Raw genomic sequence first — 17,467 nt, 5'->3', positions numbered from 1 at the left:
TTTTTTTTTTTTTTTTTTGTTCTGCAAACTTCATTGCATTAAGTTGGTGACACGACAGTCTCCTCTAAAATGAGCTTTAGAGTGGTCAAAAAACTTACATGGAAAAATAACAATACAAATATCAATTGTTCCTAACCAACCACAACATCCCAACAATACAAATATCATCTTTTATATATAGGATTATTAACTTGTTGTTGAATGGACCAAACTATCGTCTGGGTATACTATTCTCTATATATGAACCGTGTTGAATGGACCAAAGAAGCATTTATGAGATCGAACTGAATTGGTCCAAGCCATCACATATGGTTAAGATAGGCGGTAATTGTTTAAATGTAAATGTGAAAAAAAACCAAAGAAAGGAAACACAGCAGGCGATATCGGAATCACTCCTAAGCCCCAACATTATGATAGTTAATTCACACAACTCCATGTATGTAATTATGTTTGATTAAGCACACTTTTGTTAACGATTAATTGAAAGAAGAATTACATATCTTTGTGTATATATATCTTCTTGCCAATACTACATGTAGATGATGGGGTCAAACTAGAAGAGGGCAATCTAAAAACAAGCGTATATCAAAAGTGTTAAAAGGCAATGACATGTTGGAATTAAAGAGACAAGAGGATCAAAAACCCCAATACCATAATTCGATATCAACAAGATAATTTGTACCATAGGAAACAATAGTCATTTACACTTGTAATATTACTACGACGATGACATCGACTCTCTTCAACTCCAATTCAAAATAGGAATATGGTTTCTGATATATATATATATACAGCCTAACTTGGCAAAACAAGTTCATCGATACGAGGAAAGATATCTAACGACCATGATGCAGTATAATTACTTGTTCTTATGAAAAGGGTTGCAATGAGGAAATTAAGGATATAGTTTGGTTTGCCATGTATGACTTAAAGATTTGAAAGCTTTTTGGTATGTCGTCGTTTATCATCTTTAACGAAAAGAAGAAAAATATGTAGAGAAAACTTAAAATAGGACCCAACTTTAATGTAGGCTCCAATTTGACAAATAGCTTTCTCCTTATGGGATACCATTTGTCTCTACAATTCTCTTTTTTGATGGGTCCGCTTTTCTTATCAGTTATCAGTCACAAGTTGATATATGAGAATTATACGCAAGCTGTTTTAGTTTTATCGATTTAACTCTAATCTTATGCATTATGGGTCAGAGATCAGTCAAAATATCCAATTCCAACACGGATTATATGTCCACTACTATATGCGAACTATTTGTCCAAAACTTAAATACGAACTAATGTGTTCTGTTTCTATATATTCAATATTGATACACAAAGATAAGAAGCAAACAAACCAATTTTAAAAAGGATAGAAAGAATATTTTCTGTTAAATAGAATTTACGGTTTTGATGTTTTCCACCTAAAGTAACCAATTGGTTAATTCTCTAGACCAACCGATTTTAATGTAGTAGAAAAATTATTGGTAGATCGATTTTAATTTAGGTTTGTTATAATTGTTTACAGATTGATTATGCAGTTTAAAGAAGAAAACAAATCTAGTGTTGCTTAGATATGAATTTCTTACATCTTAATTTATAAAACAAATTTTAAAAAGAATATTGTTGTTGTTATAAATCAAAATTTTGAATTCACAAAACTCTTTGTAAACTAAATAATATCTCAATTTTAAAATCAATCAACTCTAGTAAAATCTACATTTTACATAACGGTAAACTTAAAAGATACATCTGTGTGACTGTGTGATTTATTGCAATTAACTCGAAGTAGAAACATGTAAAAAGGTAAAGTAAAATACTAGTATTTACTATTTAGGATTTATTACAAAAATTTATATATATAGTTATATACTGAGAGAGAGAGGAGTGTCTTTAATCGAATGATACAGACACTTGTGACTTTAATAAAGTCATTGGCGTTGCTTTGTCGTATTCTCGCGACAATTTTTTTGACGCGACGTCTCCTAATTTTCCACCTCTGTCTTTTTCCTTTTTTTATATTTTTTTCTCTGCCTAAACATAAAGTTTTTTTCCTACTAATTTCAATAAAACAATATCTATTTGTGGCACCAAAATAATCTCTAATTAATAATCTTTCTTTAAAAATACGCATTATTTGTTATGATATTTTATTATATTATATTGTAGTTGATTCGTATGTACACGAATACTCCAAATTTTTGTGATACATGGCGCAATGACGTAAACTAAAAGAAATAAATTTAAAAATATTTGTATAAAACAGATAAGTACATATATATATATATATATATATATATATATATATATGGCTGGCAACAAACTTGTAGTACTAAGCATTCTGAAATTTTAGATGGAAAAATATATTTTTCTTCCTTCTAAATCTTAAATACAATCAACTTGGTCAAAAGAACTATAATCAACATGCAACTAATTTTATCTGTTTAAACTTTTTGATACTTTCATTATATATAATATTCAAAAATGAAAAATTGATAGATTGGTTTCGAAATATACAATTTACATATATGCCTCATGAAACTAAAATCTCGATAGACATATTTATTTTGAAAGTTTATAGAATTGTCATAATTATAATAATAATTGCTTTGATGCTATTGAGAAAAAGAATGAAATCAGAACTGAGCAGTGAGCGTGATGGCTTATAACGTAAAATGGAGCGATGTAAGGGTGAATATGGTTAGGTTTTCGATAACCCCAAGCTTACTTTGAGTGGAGAGTCATAGCATCCAAGTGGCTCATTTCTTCAAATGGATGCTTACATTGAGCAGAGGATCGAAGTCACAAACAAAATTATGTTTGTTGTATTGTGATAAATTTGTGTGTATAGATAAACGCACATGATAAATTCAGTTATTGAAAAATCCTCACAAAAAAATATTCAAATTATGGTGCTAAAAGCTGCAAAAAGAAAAAAAAAAATCAATTTTCTTAGTAAATACTCCCTCTGTTTCGTAAAGATTGATGTTTAGAAACTTTTACACATTTTAAAAAAACAATGATTACTGAGTTTAAATATATTTTTTTCTTTGACTAAAGAGATATTATTTAATTTTAGACTAATAATAATTTAAAATTTTAAATATTTTCAATGATTACTTCTTGAAGTTTACTAAACATCAATTTTTGTGGGACCAAAAATATCCCAAAACATCAATTTTTATGTGACGGAGAGAGTATTATTTAAGTTAGAAAGGAAACATGGAAAAGATAGGATCCATTCTTTATTTTTGTACTAATTAAAAGATAATCTTTGACTAAAAGTTATGATCAGCAGACAAAAGAATATGGTAACCTTATCATAAAGATTAGGAGATTACACGTTTCGAGTTGTAGTGCAATATCAGAATAAACAAGATATATTTCTAATCAGAATTGAATAACAATTAAGTACTAAATTAACAAAAGAGAATATCGAAGCTAGTTTTAGAAGGAGTTGCATGAAAAAAACTGAAGAAAAAAAAGGAATAAGAAAAGAAAAAGTGTGGGGGGTCCAAAAGAGGCAGCAAATATCAAGGGGGGTCTTTGTTAGTTGTTGGGACTCAGTCACTAACTCAGAAGAGACTCATTCTTTCTTCCTCTCCCATCCCATCATCCTTTTTGTTTTTTTTCCCCCTTTTCTTCTACTTTTTTTTTCATCTCCAATGAAACACTGATCAATGGTATATTTATGATTCATAATAAATGTTAAAAAAATGTTTTTCTTTTCTTTTAGGCGTGTTGTTGAATTTATTATGGAAAGAAGTAAGTTGCAACATTGTGAAAAGAATAGTCAAAATTTTCTTATGTTGTGACTAAAATAGTTCTGCCATATAGTAAAATCATGCTATAATATTATTAAGTAACGAAACATGAAATCGAACACGATAACTCCTACGAAGAAAGTATGATAACTTGATCATGTTATATGAATTAATAGCAACACTATACGAGCAAAATAAACATATTAAGCTTTCATATTATGACGCAATCATTTGCCACAACCTAACCCATTTAAAGATATGGGTTCTGTTCTGTCTAGCATGCTGAATAGAAATTTTATATCAAATTCTAGCATGCTGAAAGTTTTTTGTGTTTTGTTTATTTAAGTAGGTACCATAGGGCGTATGAGTAACAAAAAAAATGCTGATTTTCATATAATCTGTCTCAGAAAAGAGAGAGAGAGAGAGAGAGAGAAAAGTGCTTCGTTACAAAATCGAAAGGAGCCTACTCTTCTGTCTTTAGCCGGTTGGTTGGCTCTTAACAACGCAATGAAAAAAGCTGATTATTTTTCTATTTTTTTTTCGAATAAAAGGAGTGAAAAAAATAAGACTTGTAATCAATTTGATTCCAAAGAGATACTGTTTCCTTTGTAAAGAGTATGCAAAAGAAAAAAGTTGTAATCAATTTGCGGTTTTTATTCCTCACAAGTTAAAGATCAATCATCACGGTTTGTGAACGAAAGAAAAGTTAAAACGTTATCTCGTAAATATCATAGTCCAGTCCATGTCCCTGTCCATCGATGCATATTCTTTGAAGTTCGATGGTTCATTGTAACTGAATTTGTTGGGAAAAATGATAACCATCCCTTCATAACACATGCACTAAAAAAACTAACCTAAAAATATCAAAGTATGAAAAGAAAACTTAGACAAATGATTTAACATTCAACTTTTACATTTCTTCTTTAAACAAAACAAAAGATAGAAAAAATGAAAATAGAAAATAATAAGCAAAAAAAAATTCGTGTATATTGACACAAGTAATACTCTAGTTTTTTATTTATTAATTTTATGTGAATAATATTACAAGTCTTTATTTGGAAACAAAAAAACAAAAAAGAAAAAAAGAAAGAAGAAGAAGAAGAAGAAGGCGAAAGAGAGGAGTGGAGGTGTGGGTTCTGTTCTGTCTTGGCTTTGTCTCCCCCGCTTATCTCTCTCTCTCTCCACTAAATTGTTTTGTTTGCTTTTTTTTTTGATAAAATTTATATTCTTTAACAAGTATATATTTTTTTTTCCAATCTGCACAAAATTTATCTAATGTCTGTTCCTTCTGCTCCCTCTTCTCAGTACCTGCAAATGGAGGAAGAAGAATCATACTTTGAAACCCTTGTTCTCATTTGATTCCTCCTTCCTCTCCCTCTCTCCCTCTTCTCTCTCTTCTCTCTCTTTCTCTCTGATTCCACACTTATTACTCCTCATCTCTCCCGTCACTAGCAAACATCAATTTTGCTTCTTTTCTTTTTGTGTGTGTGTGTGTGTGTGTGAAATTGGACTTGAAAAGGAGAGGAATTGTGTCACTTCAAGCAAGAGTTTTTACAAACTTTACCTTTGATGGGTTTTACTTGTTTTGTTGTAATCTGATTCAAAAATAGAAACTTTTTTTTTTTTTTCTTTGTTTCCTTTGCTCTTCTTTTCAATGGAATTTGACTTGAATACTGAGATTGCGGAGGTGGAGGAAGAGGAGAATGATGATGTAGTAGGAGCAAGGATTATTGACAAGGGTACGCTTGGAATCTCACCATCATCTTCTTCTTCATGCTCTTCCGGATCATCATCATCTTCTACAGGCTCTGCATCTTCTATATACTCTGAGCTGTGGCATGCTTGTGCTGGTCCTCTCACTTGTCTTCCCAAGAAAGGCAATGTAGTTGTGTATTTCCCACAAGGTCATTTGGAGCAAGATGCTTTGGTTTCTTATTCTTCTCCTCTTGATATCCCCAAATTTGACCTCAATCCCCAAATCTTCTGCAGGGTTGTTAATGTCCAGTTGCTTGTAAGTCTGTCTGTATCATTAACCATACTAAAACAAAAACAAAAACATTCCTTTTTGTGTTCTCTTTTGCTATTCTTGAACAAGTTCTGTGTTTTTTTGCTAATTGTGGTAATTGTTTGCAAATTTGGTTCCTATTTTGGGGGGAAAAGGCTAATAAGGAATCCGATGAGGTCTACACTCAAGTCACTCTGCTTCCACTGCAAGAGGTACTCTTTTTACTCAACTGTTGGTTCTTTTACAGTTCAATTCTTGTTTTGAAGGAGCAGATTCATAGATTGTGTACAAAACATTTTATGTTATTCGTAGCACTAGTGTAGATTTGTATTATTGGGTGAAATGTGAGATGCTACCGGTTTAAGAGATTGTGTTTGTGCTCATTATTTGTTTAAGATGATCATAGAGAATTGAAGCATAGTCTTCTTAACTTTGCATTTAGAATCTTAGTGATGTTAATGTGTTGAAGAAAGTTCTTGGTTTTAATAGTTTTCCATGCTAAACGCGGAGGGGAAAGAGGTCAGGGAGTTAGGAGGTGAAGAAGAGCGGAACGGAAGCTCATCCGTCAAAAGAACGCCTCATATGTTCTGTAAAACCTTAACAGCTTCTGACACAAGCACCCATGGAGGCTTCTCTGTACCTAGAAGAGCTGCTGAAGATTGTTTTTCTCCTCTTGTATGGTTCTCTATATCTCATTTCCTTACATATTTGACCTTCTTGTTATAAGCCTTATTTGCGATTTTTTTCACGGTGGTTAGGACTACAAACAGCAAAGGCCATCTCAAGAACTCATTGCAAAGGATCTCCATGGAGTAGAGTGGAAGTTTCGCCATATCTATAGAGGTAGCTCGGGTTGAGTTTGCTATTATTCATTTCTTTCTTTTTTGTTTGTTCAATGATATCTAAATGTTCAGTTCTGTTTCTTTATAGGTCAGCCAAGGAGGCATCTACTCACCACTGGTTGGAGTATATTCGTCAGTCAAAAGAATCTTGTCTCTGGTGATGCGGTTCTATTTCTGAGGTAAGCATAAGGTATCAGTTTACCAGATGCGATGCAGAATTGTGTAAAAACACATATATTCATTACTAATGTATGTGTTTATAGAGACGAAGATGGAGAGCTGAGATTAGGAATCAGAAGAGCAGCACGGCCAAGAAATGGACTTCCTGATTCAATCAGTGAGAAGAATTCATGTTCAAACATTCTGTCTCTTGTGGCTAATGCTGTATCTACAAAAAGCATGTTCCATGTGTTTTATAGTCCACGGTAAAAATAAAATGATTCTTAACTAGGTTCAGTAGGATACAAGAAGAACTATAACGCTGATTCATGTGTTCATTCATATACAGTGCGACACATGCAGAGTTTGTGATTCCTTATGAGAAGTATATCACTAGCATCAGGAATCCCATTTGCATAGGCACAAGATTCAGAATGCGATTTGAAATGGACGATTCTCCTGAGAGAAGGTATTGCTGCTTTCTTGCTTCTCTTTCTTGGAAGAGAATTTGAATTTGATATTTTCTTGCAGATGCGCTGGTGTAGTGACTGGAGTCTGTGACTTGGACCCGTATAGGTGGCCAAACTCAAAATGGAGGTGCTTTTTGGTGCGTCCTCTCTCATCTATTTGGAGTATCTGTCTGTCTTTTAACGTGTAGAATCTTTTCGTTTTCGAAGATAGATAATGAAATATTTCACATATGTTTGGTAGGTGAGGTGGGATGAGTCTTTTGTGAGCGATCATCAAGAAAGAGTTTCACCTTGGGAGATTGACCCCTCGGTTTCTCTACCACACTTGAGCATTCAGTCATCTCCAAGGCCTAAGAGGCCTTGGGCAGGTCTACTGGATACTACTCCACCCGCAAACCCCTTAACCGGTAAATTAAATACATTCTCTTTGGAGGATATGCTTTTGCAGATACTTTCTTCAGTAGATGATTGATTGTGTTCTTGGTTGCAGCAGAAAGGGGTGGTTTTTTGGACTTTGAGGAGTCGGTTAGACCCTCTAAGGTCTTGCAAGGTCAAGAAAATATAGGTTCTGCATCACCCTCACAAGGGTTTGATGTTATGAACCGCCGGATCCTGGATTTTGCGATGCAGTCTCATGCAAATCCAGTTCTTTTGTCTAGTAGAGTGAAGGATCGATTTGGTGAGTTTGTAGATGCTACGTCTCTAGACCCTGCCTGTTCAGGCGTTATGGACCTGGATAGGTTTCCAAGGGTCTTGCAAGGTCAAGAAATTTGCTCGCTTAAATCATTCCCGCAATTTGCTGGTTTCAGTCCAGCTGCTACGTCGGGAAAACCGAATCTTGGATACACTGATCCCTTTGCTTATCAAGCCAACAAGTCAAGTTTCTATCCGCTAGCTTTACATGGGATTAGGAGCACTCATGTTCCATATCAGAATCCATACACTGCGGGGAACCAATCCTCGGGTCTCCCTTCTCGTGCAATAAACTTTGGTGAAGAGACTAGAAAGTCTGATGCAGTAAATGAAAGTGGTCTACCGAGTAATGTTACAGCTGGTTTGCCATTCAAGATTGATATGATGGGGAAACAAAAAGGTGGAGACTTTAGTATGAATGTTTCATCAGGATGTAAACTTTTCGGATTCTCCTTACCTGTGGAGACACCTGCATCTAACCCACAAGGCTCAAGCAAAAGGATCTGCACAAAGGTACAACTTTTGCTTGTTGGAGTTGCATTTCTAGATGTCTCTTCTAATGAATTCTTGTGTTGAATATTTATCAAAAGGTTCACAAGCAAGGAAGCCAAGTGGGGAGAGCTATTGATTTATCCCGACTAAACGGGTATGATGATCTCCTTACCGAGCTTGAACGGCTGTTCAACATGGAAGGGCTTCTCAGGGATCCTGAAAAAGGATGGAGGATCTTATATACGGATAGTGAGAACGATATGATGGTCGTTGGCGATGATCCATGGCAGTAAGTTCTTTAGACCTACCTTCTAAAGCTCAATCACAACTTGGTTGCTGCTTAACTTGAAATTGGCTTTTGGCTATATGGACAGTGATTTCTGCAATGTGGTGTGGAAGATACACTTATACACGAAAGACGAGGTGGAGAATGCGAATGACGATAACAAGAGTTGTTTAGAACAAGCTGCTCTCATGATGGAAGCATCAAAGTCATCTTCTGTGAGCCAGCCTGATTCTTCCCCTACAATCACTAGATTTTGATTGTAAACAACCCTGAAACAAGCTTATTTCCTTTTGCTTTCTTAAGTGTGTTTTGCTGACAATAGACATAAAAGAACTTTGAATCTGTCTGTGTGTTTGTTTTGTGTTCTCTGGTCTCCATGGACTTGGACCGTTTACTCAAGAGATTTGTGAGTTTATGGTATTTGTAGAGCATGCCGTTGTATGAGTTTGGATTGTGGTCTTGAATTTTCGATTAAGGTGGTACTTTGCTGAATTTTGAAAATTTCTTAACAATTTATGTGGATTTTCATAAATTATTCTTTTTTTTTTTCGGGAGAAATTCATGAATTATTCTTTTTTTTTTCTTGGTGAAATTCATGAATTATTCTTTTTGTTTTTTGGGTGAAATTCATGAATTATTCTTTTGTTTTGCTAATTTTTCATGTATTATTCTTGTCGTGATTTATTTGAATTGACTGATATATATAATGCATACTAGATATTTGATGATAACTTAGTATATATTTAGTAGAAACAGAAATATTATAGCAAATGATATTTGATTAAATAAAATTATGGGACTTTATCTTATTTGATTTTTTCTATTTTTAAAAAAAAATCTATTTAAACTCTCAATGTATTATATTTTCAATAAAAAATTTAATTCATTTTTTAAATATTGTTTTCTATATTAAAATTAAATTTTATCATTTGAGGAATATTTCATAATCTCTATATTTATCAATCTAAGGAATAAAATAAAAGATAAAAATATTGTAATGTTGTCTTTTTATTTGATACAATGTACCAAAATACGTGGGATGTATGTATCTTTTAGTTGATAAAATAGTGCACATAGAAATTTTTGTGATGCTTTTATTTGCAATTTTTTTAAAAGACGAAATTGCAAGTTTATTTCTAAACAGATATTACATGATTGATTAATATAGTTACAATCATTCTTGTTATAAGAATTCAGCAATTACACAAAATGCACAAGTGAGAAAAATATCCATGGCCGAATGTGGTATTTCGATCAGAGGCGTAATGGATTCGTTTCAGAAACAAAATCAGATATTCTAATGTTTATTCCATTACTCTTTTATTAAGAATTCAAAAAAACAACATAATTCTGAAAAGAAACAACACAACAACACAACATAATACTTCAACAAAGAAACAACAACAACAACCACAACATAACAACAAGAAATAAAGATAACCTAAAACACGCTTTTAATTGGATCACATAACAAAGGATTATCAGTAACCAGACCTAGAGTGTGGAGGATGACCTTGACCTTGACCATGATGATATTCATATTCAGAGATGCTTTCTCTCTTAAAACTCTGGTTTAGGTTTTGGTTGTGGTTTGGATTATACTCTTGTCCGTAGTTCATATTGTACTCCTGAACAAACCCTTCATTGATGTTACCATGATTACTGTATCCATACTGTAAAGCAGGATTAGGGTGAATCGGGTTCTGGTTGTAGTTGAAGGCATTTATGTCCATCATTCTTCTTTGACTAAACATGTCCATATCATGGTGGATATGACTCCCATCATCAAGCCCAAAAGCAGCATTACTAGAGCTTCCCACATAAAAGTTTGGAACTGTTGCTTGAAAAAATTTGGAAGCTTCTTGTGTAACTATCTTCTTCAAATTCTCAAGATTACCTTTGAATCCACTGAGTTGATTTAACGCAAGTCCTTCAACGGGATCTTCCCACCAGTCTCCAAGGGCTTTTGTTTTCTCTCTCATTTTCCTTAGCTCTTCAGTCTTTTTCTTCTCAGCTTCTAGTTGACTCAACAGCTGCAAATATTAACTAGTGTTAGCCACCCAAAAAGTTGTGCTTTAAAATTTTTAAACTTGAGTACCGACACGAACAAGTGCCTGAGATAATTCAATATGCTACGTTCTTAAACAAAGAATGTGCATTCTTGAATTTCGTAGTTGATAAAAACAATAAATCTAATTATAATTATTTTTAAAAGATAATAATTTTAAAACTTTATTTTACCTGTAAAAACCTAGTTAGTAACATCACAAAAATTAATTTAGCAGAAAATTACTATATAGAAAATAATATTAAAAAGTGCATATATATATATATATATATAATAAGAACTCTAATTATGTCATTAGTTTTCATGCCATATGATTCTTTTTTTTTTTACAACCATATGATTCTATAATATCTCATTAGCATTTTAGTGACATGTTATGAGCATATAAATCTATTATAATTGTGAAAAAATTCAAATTTTTAGTGTTCAATATTTAATTATTTACATGCAAATTTTTTTATTTATATTTATAATATTTAAACTAAAAAAAAAACTATTGTGTTCTCTTTCTCCTGCTTAGGCTACCAATCATAGAGTAATATTTTAATTAATGTGTGGTTGACAACAAAAAAATTATCATGTAAACTAAAATTTTATGATTTATATAAAACAGAAAAAACAAATCAATCAGACTTTAAAAGACAAAAAATACCTGAGTCAAATGGATATTGAGATCCTGAACAACAGAATTTCTGTGGACTTCACTGAGTTGCATGTTGTTATGTTGGTGAGGAGGTGGTGGGTTATTGTTTAAGAATCGATCAATCACAGTTTCAACACTCGGATGACCAAAAGAAAAGACTTTTCGACCGGGTGAAAACACAATTATGGCGATTTCTGCACCACAAAGTGTACAAAGCTCACTAGCCTTTTTGAAAAGTCCAGATCTTCTTTTTGAAAAAGTTACTTGAAGGTTACTTTCGTTTTTCATTTTGATCATCTCTATCTTTTGACGACCTTTGCTTTTTTTCACCATTTTTAATGATATTTGAGAAGATAAAATATAGATTGGTGTTTTCAGAATGAAAATGGTCAGGTATTTATAATGGAATATTACATACCAAAAATTAATATTAAAATGAAAATTATTTTATTTTATATTTGAAATTCAATTATACCATTTTTGTAACATAATCTTCTTATTCAATCAATATAAGGTATGCAATTCATATATATTTGACTATTACATTGTCATTCCATTTGTACAATGTATCAAAATCTGCCAGAAAGATGCACCTTTAATTGGTAGTGATCTTTACATATCTAATAAAGATACTATTAGAAAAACATAGAGATATAGCAACACAAATGGCAGCATGAGAAAAAATTACTTAAAAAAATATTTTGAACATATTGGTGACAGAAAATGAAAACAAATATTGGTATTCAATGATACACAAACTTTTGACACTTATTAAAAACATTAAACTAGAAAATTAATATACTAACAAAGTATATTCCGTCACATTTTTATATGATTATATTTATCGTTATTTTCTAAAAGATAACATGTTTTCTCTCTCAACTAGCGGTTCATTTGTTTTCGATTTATAAAAATATATATGATGAGATGATTATATAATATTCTTGACAGTTGTTATAACAAATATATTCCGTTACATTATTAATGCAATCATATTCGTTGCTATCATTTATAATAGACGTTTTTTACGTTATTTGTGATTGATTTGTTATTGATACTTACAAATATTTATGATGAAATGGTTATGTCATTCTATTAGCAGTTTTTATAACTAGACCACCCTTCACAATAGATTTGAGATGAATATATATGATTGAGCCATACATGACTATGAAATTTCATCATGTTTCGTATAAATCAATTTCTCTTTATTAAGATATATAGCACAAATATATATATATATATATAATTATCATCCTAAATAGTTTTTTTTTCTTTTCATGGGAGTAGATTTTAAGAAAATTAGATTCATGTAAAAACTCCGATAAATTACTTTATGAGTTTCCTCCCCCCCCCAAAAAAAAATATATATATATATATATATATATAGGATACAATGAGTTTATAATTTTTTCACTAAATAACGTTCCTTTGTGAAAATAGAAAATTTAGTTATATGAGTTAAAATACAAATACAAAAATTGTCAAAATAGGGGTTTAATATAAATTATGTTATGTGGAGCATTATATAGGACATGAAGACCATCCCAAATCCGTTATTATTTCTAACAAATTGACAACATAAATATGCCGTTACATTAGTTGTTTTTTACACAAAAAAATAGAACATGTACTTTATCGCTATTGGCGATAAATCCGCTCATGATAATAAGATATTTTAATTATGAAAGTGGATACATGTTATTTTTAACTCTCTTATCTTAGTTGATGGATTCTTGAAAAATAATTGAATGAATAAAACATAACTAAATAATTTTCGTTGTTTGCAGCCAGATTTTTTATATTATAGAAAATTAATTATATAGTAAGCAATAGAAACTTATCTAACTTATTTATGTAGATAGTAAATGTCATCCGAAAAAGTAAAATTGTAGTTGTATAAGATTTAATATCCAATTTAAAGTATTTATGATATTTTTATAGGTCACATGGTTATAAACTATGCATAAAAATAGTATTTTCGAAAAACCTTATCATAATAAAAAAAACTAGATAGAATACCGGCCAAGTTAAATAATCATATAAAATTATACAAATGGCTTTAAAGTTTTATTTTATCTAAGGTAAAATGGTCTTTATTAACCCATTTTAAAAGTGTTATTTTTTAAAATGATTTTAGATGTATAAATATTATGGTATATATATATTCATATCGATTTTTTTTTTTTTAAGAAATATGTGATTGATCTATATATCTTTTTTTTTCTTAACAGCAATTGGATTATATATCTTAAAATCCTTATTTATGAAATGAAACATTTGAATAGGTAATATACCTTTCAAAATAGTACCGAAATAGGAAATCTGTACAAATGTGATCCATAAAATTTAGACATATTCAACTTTTTGCGATAATTATTAATTATTCTTGCTATCGCACTATATGCATACTTTTAGGAATTTATTAAGATATATTACTTATTTATACTTTCATCAGTAGCATTTTTCTTTAAACCTTAAAGATCATTTTGTAAACCAAAACACATGACGAACCACGTCATTTTGCACATGTCTCCAAAATGAACGACGAGAATGTGGTACAGATATAAGCTTAACTATGTCGTATCCTATGATGCTTCAGACTTTGATCAGAACCATATGATTCATAATCAATGCATACAAACTACAATGAAGAGAAGAGCTGCATTTTTATAATAAATAAATAAAAATTGGAGCACATAATTTACAATGCTATATCTCTCTATGGCTCCTGGCTCCCGAGTAATATTATCATCATCCACACAAAGAAACAATAAAAAACCTATTCGAGTATACAAATTACCAATTAAACCGGAACCACCTGTGCCAACTTTTCTTGCCTATTAGTGTAACTAAATCAGCCAGTGCTTTGCTTTGCAAAATACATCTTGCAGCGTAGCAGACAAGGCCAAGATCCTGAACCGATATTGAAGAGAGTCAACAAAATCATACAAGAGAAATTATCAATACCGGTTCAATTCTTGCCTGCACAGAGAATCATGCAAATCTTGGCAAACTCCGGTGTGCTGTCTGATGATCCTGTTCATTGTTCTGTGCATAGCGTTAAAAATCAAAAGGTACACCGAATCATCCCCAGACAGACAGAACAGAACAAAACAGGATGATTTTTATCACTCAGAATCCGAGTCAATGGAGAGGTACATCCGAGGTCTTACAGAACGCTTCTGCCGAGGAAATGAAAATGGATTATCTGATCTTTGCTTCTTTGCCTTGTCTTGTCTACTGTCAGTCATACCCAGAAGCAACGAAGCTGCAAATACGCAGTAATAGTCAGTAATTGTACCACACGAACTTTGGATATAGAGGAGCATAGTCAAAAGACAAAAATAAGCTATATTTAAGAACTGAACAGATCTTTCTTCTTCAGTTTTTTACAAGACCTAGCAGCTTAGTAAATTGGAGAAAAAGGTAAATGCGACATCATGAACCGGATCCACATTCATAGGTCCCTTTGATGTTTTTAAGAAAGTAAATACTTAGTCTCAGACAGGGAACAAACCGGTCTCTGTTGTAGTATCCAAAGAACCTTCCCTTGTAGACATCTGCTGGCTTGAGTTGATCCCGTTTACAGTTGCAGGCTCTCCATGATTCCCAGAAACGCTATCTCCTAGCCTAAGCGAGATCCAGTCTTCACTGCGGATACCATTTGACATTTCAGCTTGGTTTTTAAAACCCGATTGAGCTGAAGCATCTGGTTTGGTTGGCAAAAATATTTGAAGTGAGGGATCGTCTCTACCAAATGCAAGAGGATTGTCAACTAGGCCATCATTTGCTTCAGATCGTCCAGCAGAGCCAGGAACCACAGGAACAGACGCCATTGATGTCTCAGGAGCCATGGTGTAATCCCCATTTATTTCAGGAGCACAACCAAGTGCACCATGATGATGCAACCCAACTAAACCTTCTGAAACGTCAGCATCAGATCTAAATAGTTGAAACCCAGGAGCTTCTGGAGTTTCAGAAGGAAATGACCATAGGGGCGTATCAAATTCGTCATCATCATTGAAAAGACCTAACCGTGAGCTTGCCCCAGCTATGCTGTGTGGGTCGTCATTATAGGAGTTAATTATTCCAGAAGGGTTCAGCGGAAAAGTCAGCCCACCATCTGTTCGACAACCACTGTATGCAGGTCCCGGAGTGATTACTACATCATTTTCTTCATCCGAATCACTTAGAATGATGACTTCATTATTTAAACCCTCTCCAGATTGGTTTCTGTCAGGAAAGTTATAACCTGAATCAACATTCATGGAAATGGAATCAAGTTCCATGCCGTTGGCTACAAAATCAAAGGTTCCAATAGCATCCTGGTTTACGCTTGCATCATCACCATCCCTACCACTTCCAGTAGCACTACTACTCATTGGTATAATATTCTTCTCCTGATATCCAACCTTTTCTTGCCTATTACTGGAAGATAATCCATTTGCATTAGGTTTGCTAACTTCCCAAATGCCATTGCGATTCTTCCTTATTCCAAGTTTTAGAGGGGCCGGGCCATCTGAGAAACCTTCTTGTTTAACCGGTAACATTTCCATCTTCCGTTTAATCTCATCAGCAGAGGGACATAGACTACCATCGGGTGCGTGCCACTGTGAAAGTTCCCCCAGTTCCCTACGCTCACTCTCTCTTTTGGAGTTTACCCGCCAAGAACCATCAGGTTTCACTTCAATTTCAGTCACCTCTTCATCACAATGCTTCATCTGTCGTGCAGGAAGAAAACAATTGAATAAAAGCATAAATACAAAAGTTCAAGAATTCTGGTGTTCCCATAGGTATACCTTAGACGTGATACGGTTAAAATAAGGATCCACGATTACATGCTCCACTGAGTAATTCTTCAGACAAATAGGGCACTGCCACTGCATGTCCAACCACAGAACAACTAAAGTCAGAAAACAAGAGAAATAACTTAACATCCAGACAAGGATAGGAGACCTACCTTTCTGGAACGTTGATTCAACTCCACAAACACCTCGAGGTCAAAACAGCCCATGTGAACACATGGTAAAAATCTCCCAGCAACTTTTATCCTAGAACCGCTCATCTAATGACACAAGCAGAAGAGACAATAAAAGTTTAGTCTGCCAGATAACCCTAGAAATATAAGTATAAAAACTGAGCTATAAGATATTAGTAACTTACAGGACACCGAAGATTGACACCGAAGAAATCAGCAACAACTTCAATGTCACTATCACTATCAGCATTATCATCTCCACCTCCACCTCCAATGCATCGGCGGATACGTGCAAGAGCATTTTCAAAAGTCTCCCCTTTACCCTCTTCTGGAATCAAATTTAAAACCTAGATACAAAAACGAGTAAATATATAGGAACATTGGGGATCATTAACGCACAATAGCTGGATTTCGGAACATACAAGAACACTAGCAAAATATATATAACACAAGACCACGCTCATTGACTCATCTGAGTGAAATAGAGGACGAATGAATAGAACTCTTAACATTTGAAATCTGACAAACAGGGGAATAGTTAATGTAACTGTGTAACCACAAGTAATTTCCTTCCACAAATTACACATTCTAAAGGATCCCAATTATAATTTTATTTCTTATTTGAACATTTATAACTATTCTCCCCATAGACCGACCAAATCTTTGAATGTTTCTTGTGCACTCTGGTATCCATACCTGTTGCAGAGTCCTGCGCTTCACAAGTCGAACTCCAAAACAAAAAATCCGAACATCAGTTCCACTCAAGGAAATTCTGTTAACACCATCCCTAATACACTGTGTGATCTGCCAACATAGTAAAATGAGATGGTCAAATTTCACCACTGATTGCAAGATTTTCAATGTATGAGAGATCAAATCCTATTTTAAGTGAAAAGGGTTACTACTGAAAAGGGATAAAAAAACACACAATAGGTCCATCGTCGCGGCCGTTGACTCCCAGAAGCTGTGACCCAGGTCGGTTAATTGCACGTACAGGCAGGCCTATGAAATGATAGGCTATATATCAATACCATATCAGAAGATATAAAGCAGTCTTATTGAGTATAATCAGAA

General features: G+C 33.1%; 3 protein-coding genes across 4 annotated transcripts in view; 1 reads left to right on the top strand and 2 right to left on the bottom strand.

The window, feature by feature from the left end:
- Positions 4,865-9,193, top strand: LOC104762153 (auxin response factor 4). 2 transcript variants are annotated; one of them, XM_010485389.1, is made up of 12 exons: positions 4,865-5,765; positions 5,915-5,971; positions 6,249-6,434; positions 6,518-6,602; positions 6,690-6,780; positions 6,865-7,026; positions 7,110-7,229; positions 7,292-7,367; positions 7,472-7,637; positions 7,721-8,436; positions 8,514-8,704; positions 8,790-9,193. In XM_010485389.1, the coding sequence occupies exons 1-12, from the start codon at positions 5,409-5,411 to the stop codon at positions 8,956-8,958; spliced, it is 2,376 nt and encodes a 791-aa protein (XP_010483691.1). In that variant the 5' UTR covers positions 4,865-5,408; the 3' UTR covers positions 8,959-9,193. The 2 variants fall into 2 exon arrangements, with proteins under 2 accessions (XP_010483691.1, XP_010483692.1); XM_010485390.1 differs by having other exon boundaries at positions 4,866-5,765; positions 7,724-8,436.
- LOC104762152 (agamous-like MADS-box protein AGL62) lies at positions 10,121-11,745 on the bottom strand. The gene is made up of 2 exons (XM_010485388.1): positions 11,422-11,745; positions 10,121-10,734 (listed from the first exon to the last, which is right to left on the bottom strand). Exons 1-2 carry the CDS (start codon positions 11,743-11,745, stop codon positions 10,183-10,185), a joined length of 876 nt encoding a protein of 291 aa, XP_010483690.1. The 3' UTR covers positions 10,121-10,182.
- The window catches only part of LOC104762151 (E3 SUMO-protein ligase SIZ1-like), a gene marked incomplete in the record, with an annotated part of 12,912 nt that continues 9,507 nt past the window's right edge, over positions 14,063-17,467 (bottom strand). Inside the window, 7 exon segments of the mRNA XM_010485387.2 lie at positions 14,063-14,683; positions 14,933-16,136; positions 16,215-16,295; positions 16,376-16,480; positions 16,579-16,740; positions 17,090-17,197; positions 17,322-17,395. Coding sequence (XP_010483689.1) covers positions 14,544-14,683; positions 14,933-16,136; positions 16,215-16,295; positions 16,376-16,480; positions 16,579-16,740; positions 17,090-17,197; positions 17,322-17,395 — 1,874 coding nt within the window.

The sequence above is a fragment of the Camelina sativa genome, chromosome 18 (genome assembly GCF_000633955.1).
Source record: "Camelina sativa cultivar DH55 chromosome 18, Cs, whole genome shotgun sequence".
NCBI lineage: Eukaryota > Viridiplantae > Streptophyta > Magnoliopsida > Brassicales > Brassicaceae > Camelina > Camelina sativa.
This window is presented reverse-complemented; position numbering and strand designations above follow the sequence as displayed.

What these genes read in the sequence shown, in the direction of transcription:
- LOC104762153 (XM_010485389.1), top strand. Translation starts at nt 5,409, where the DNA reads ATGGAATTTGACTTGAATACTGAGATTGCGGAGGTGGAGGAAGAGGAG. An exon ending in GTTTCGCCATATCTATAGAG is followed by an intron (nt 6,603 to 6,689) that starts GTAGCTCGGGTT and finishes GTTTCTTTATAG; the next exon opens with GTCAGCCAAGGAGGCATCTA. An exon ending in GACGATTCTCCTGAGAGAAG is followed by an intron (nt 7,230 to 7,291) that starts GTATTGCTGCTT and finishes ATTTTCTTGCAG; the next exon opens with ATGCGCTGGTGTAGTGACTG.
- LOC104762152 (XM_010485388.1), bottom strand. Translation starts at nt 11,745, where the DNA reads ATGGTGAAAAAAAGCAAAGGTCGTCAAAAGATAGAGATGATCAAAATG. An exon ending in TCAATATCCATTTGACTCAG is followed by an intron (nt 10,735 to 11,421) that starts GTATTTTTTGTC and finishes TAATATTTGCAG; the next exon opens with CTGTTGAGTCAACTAGAAGC.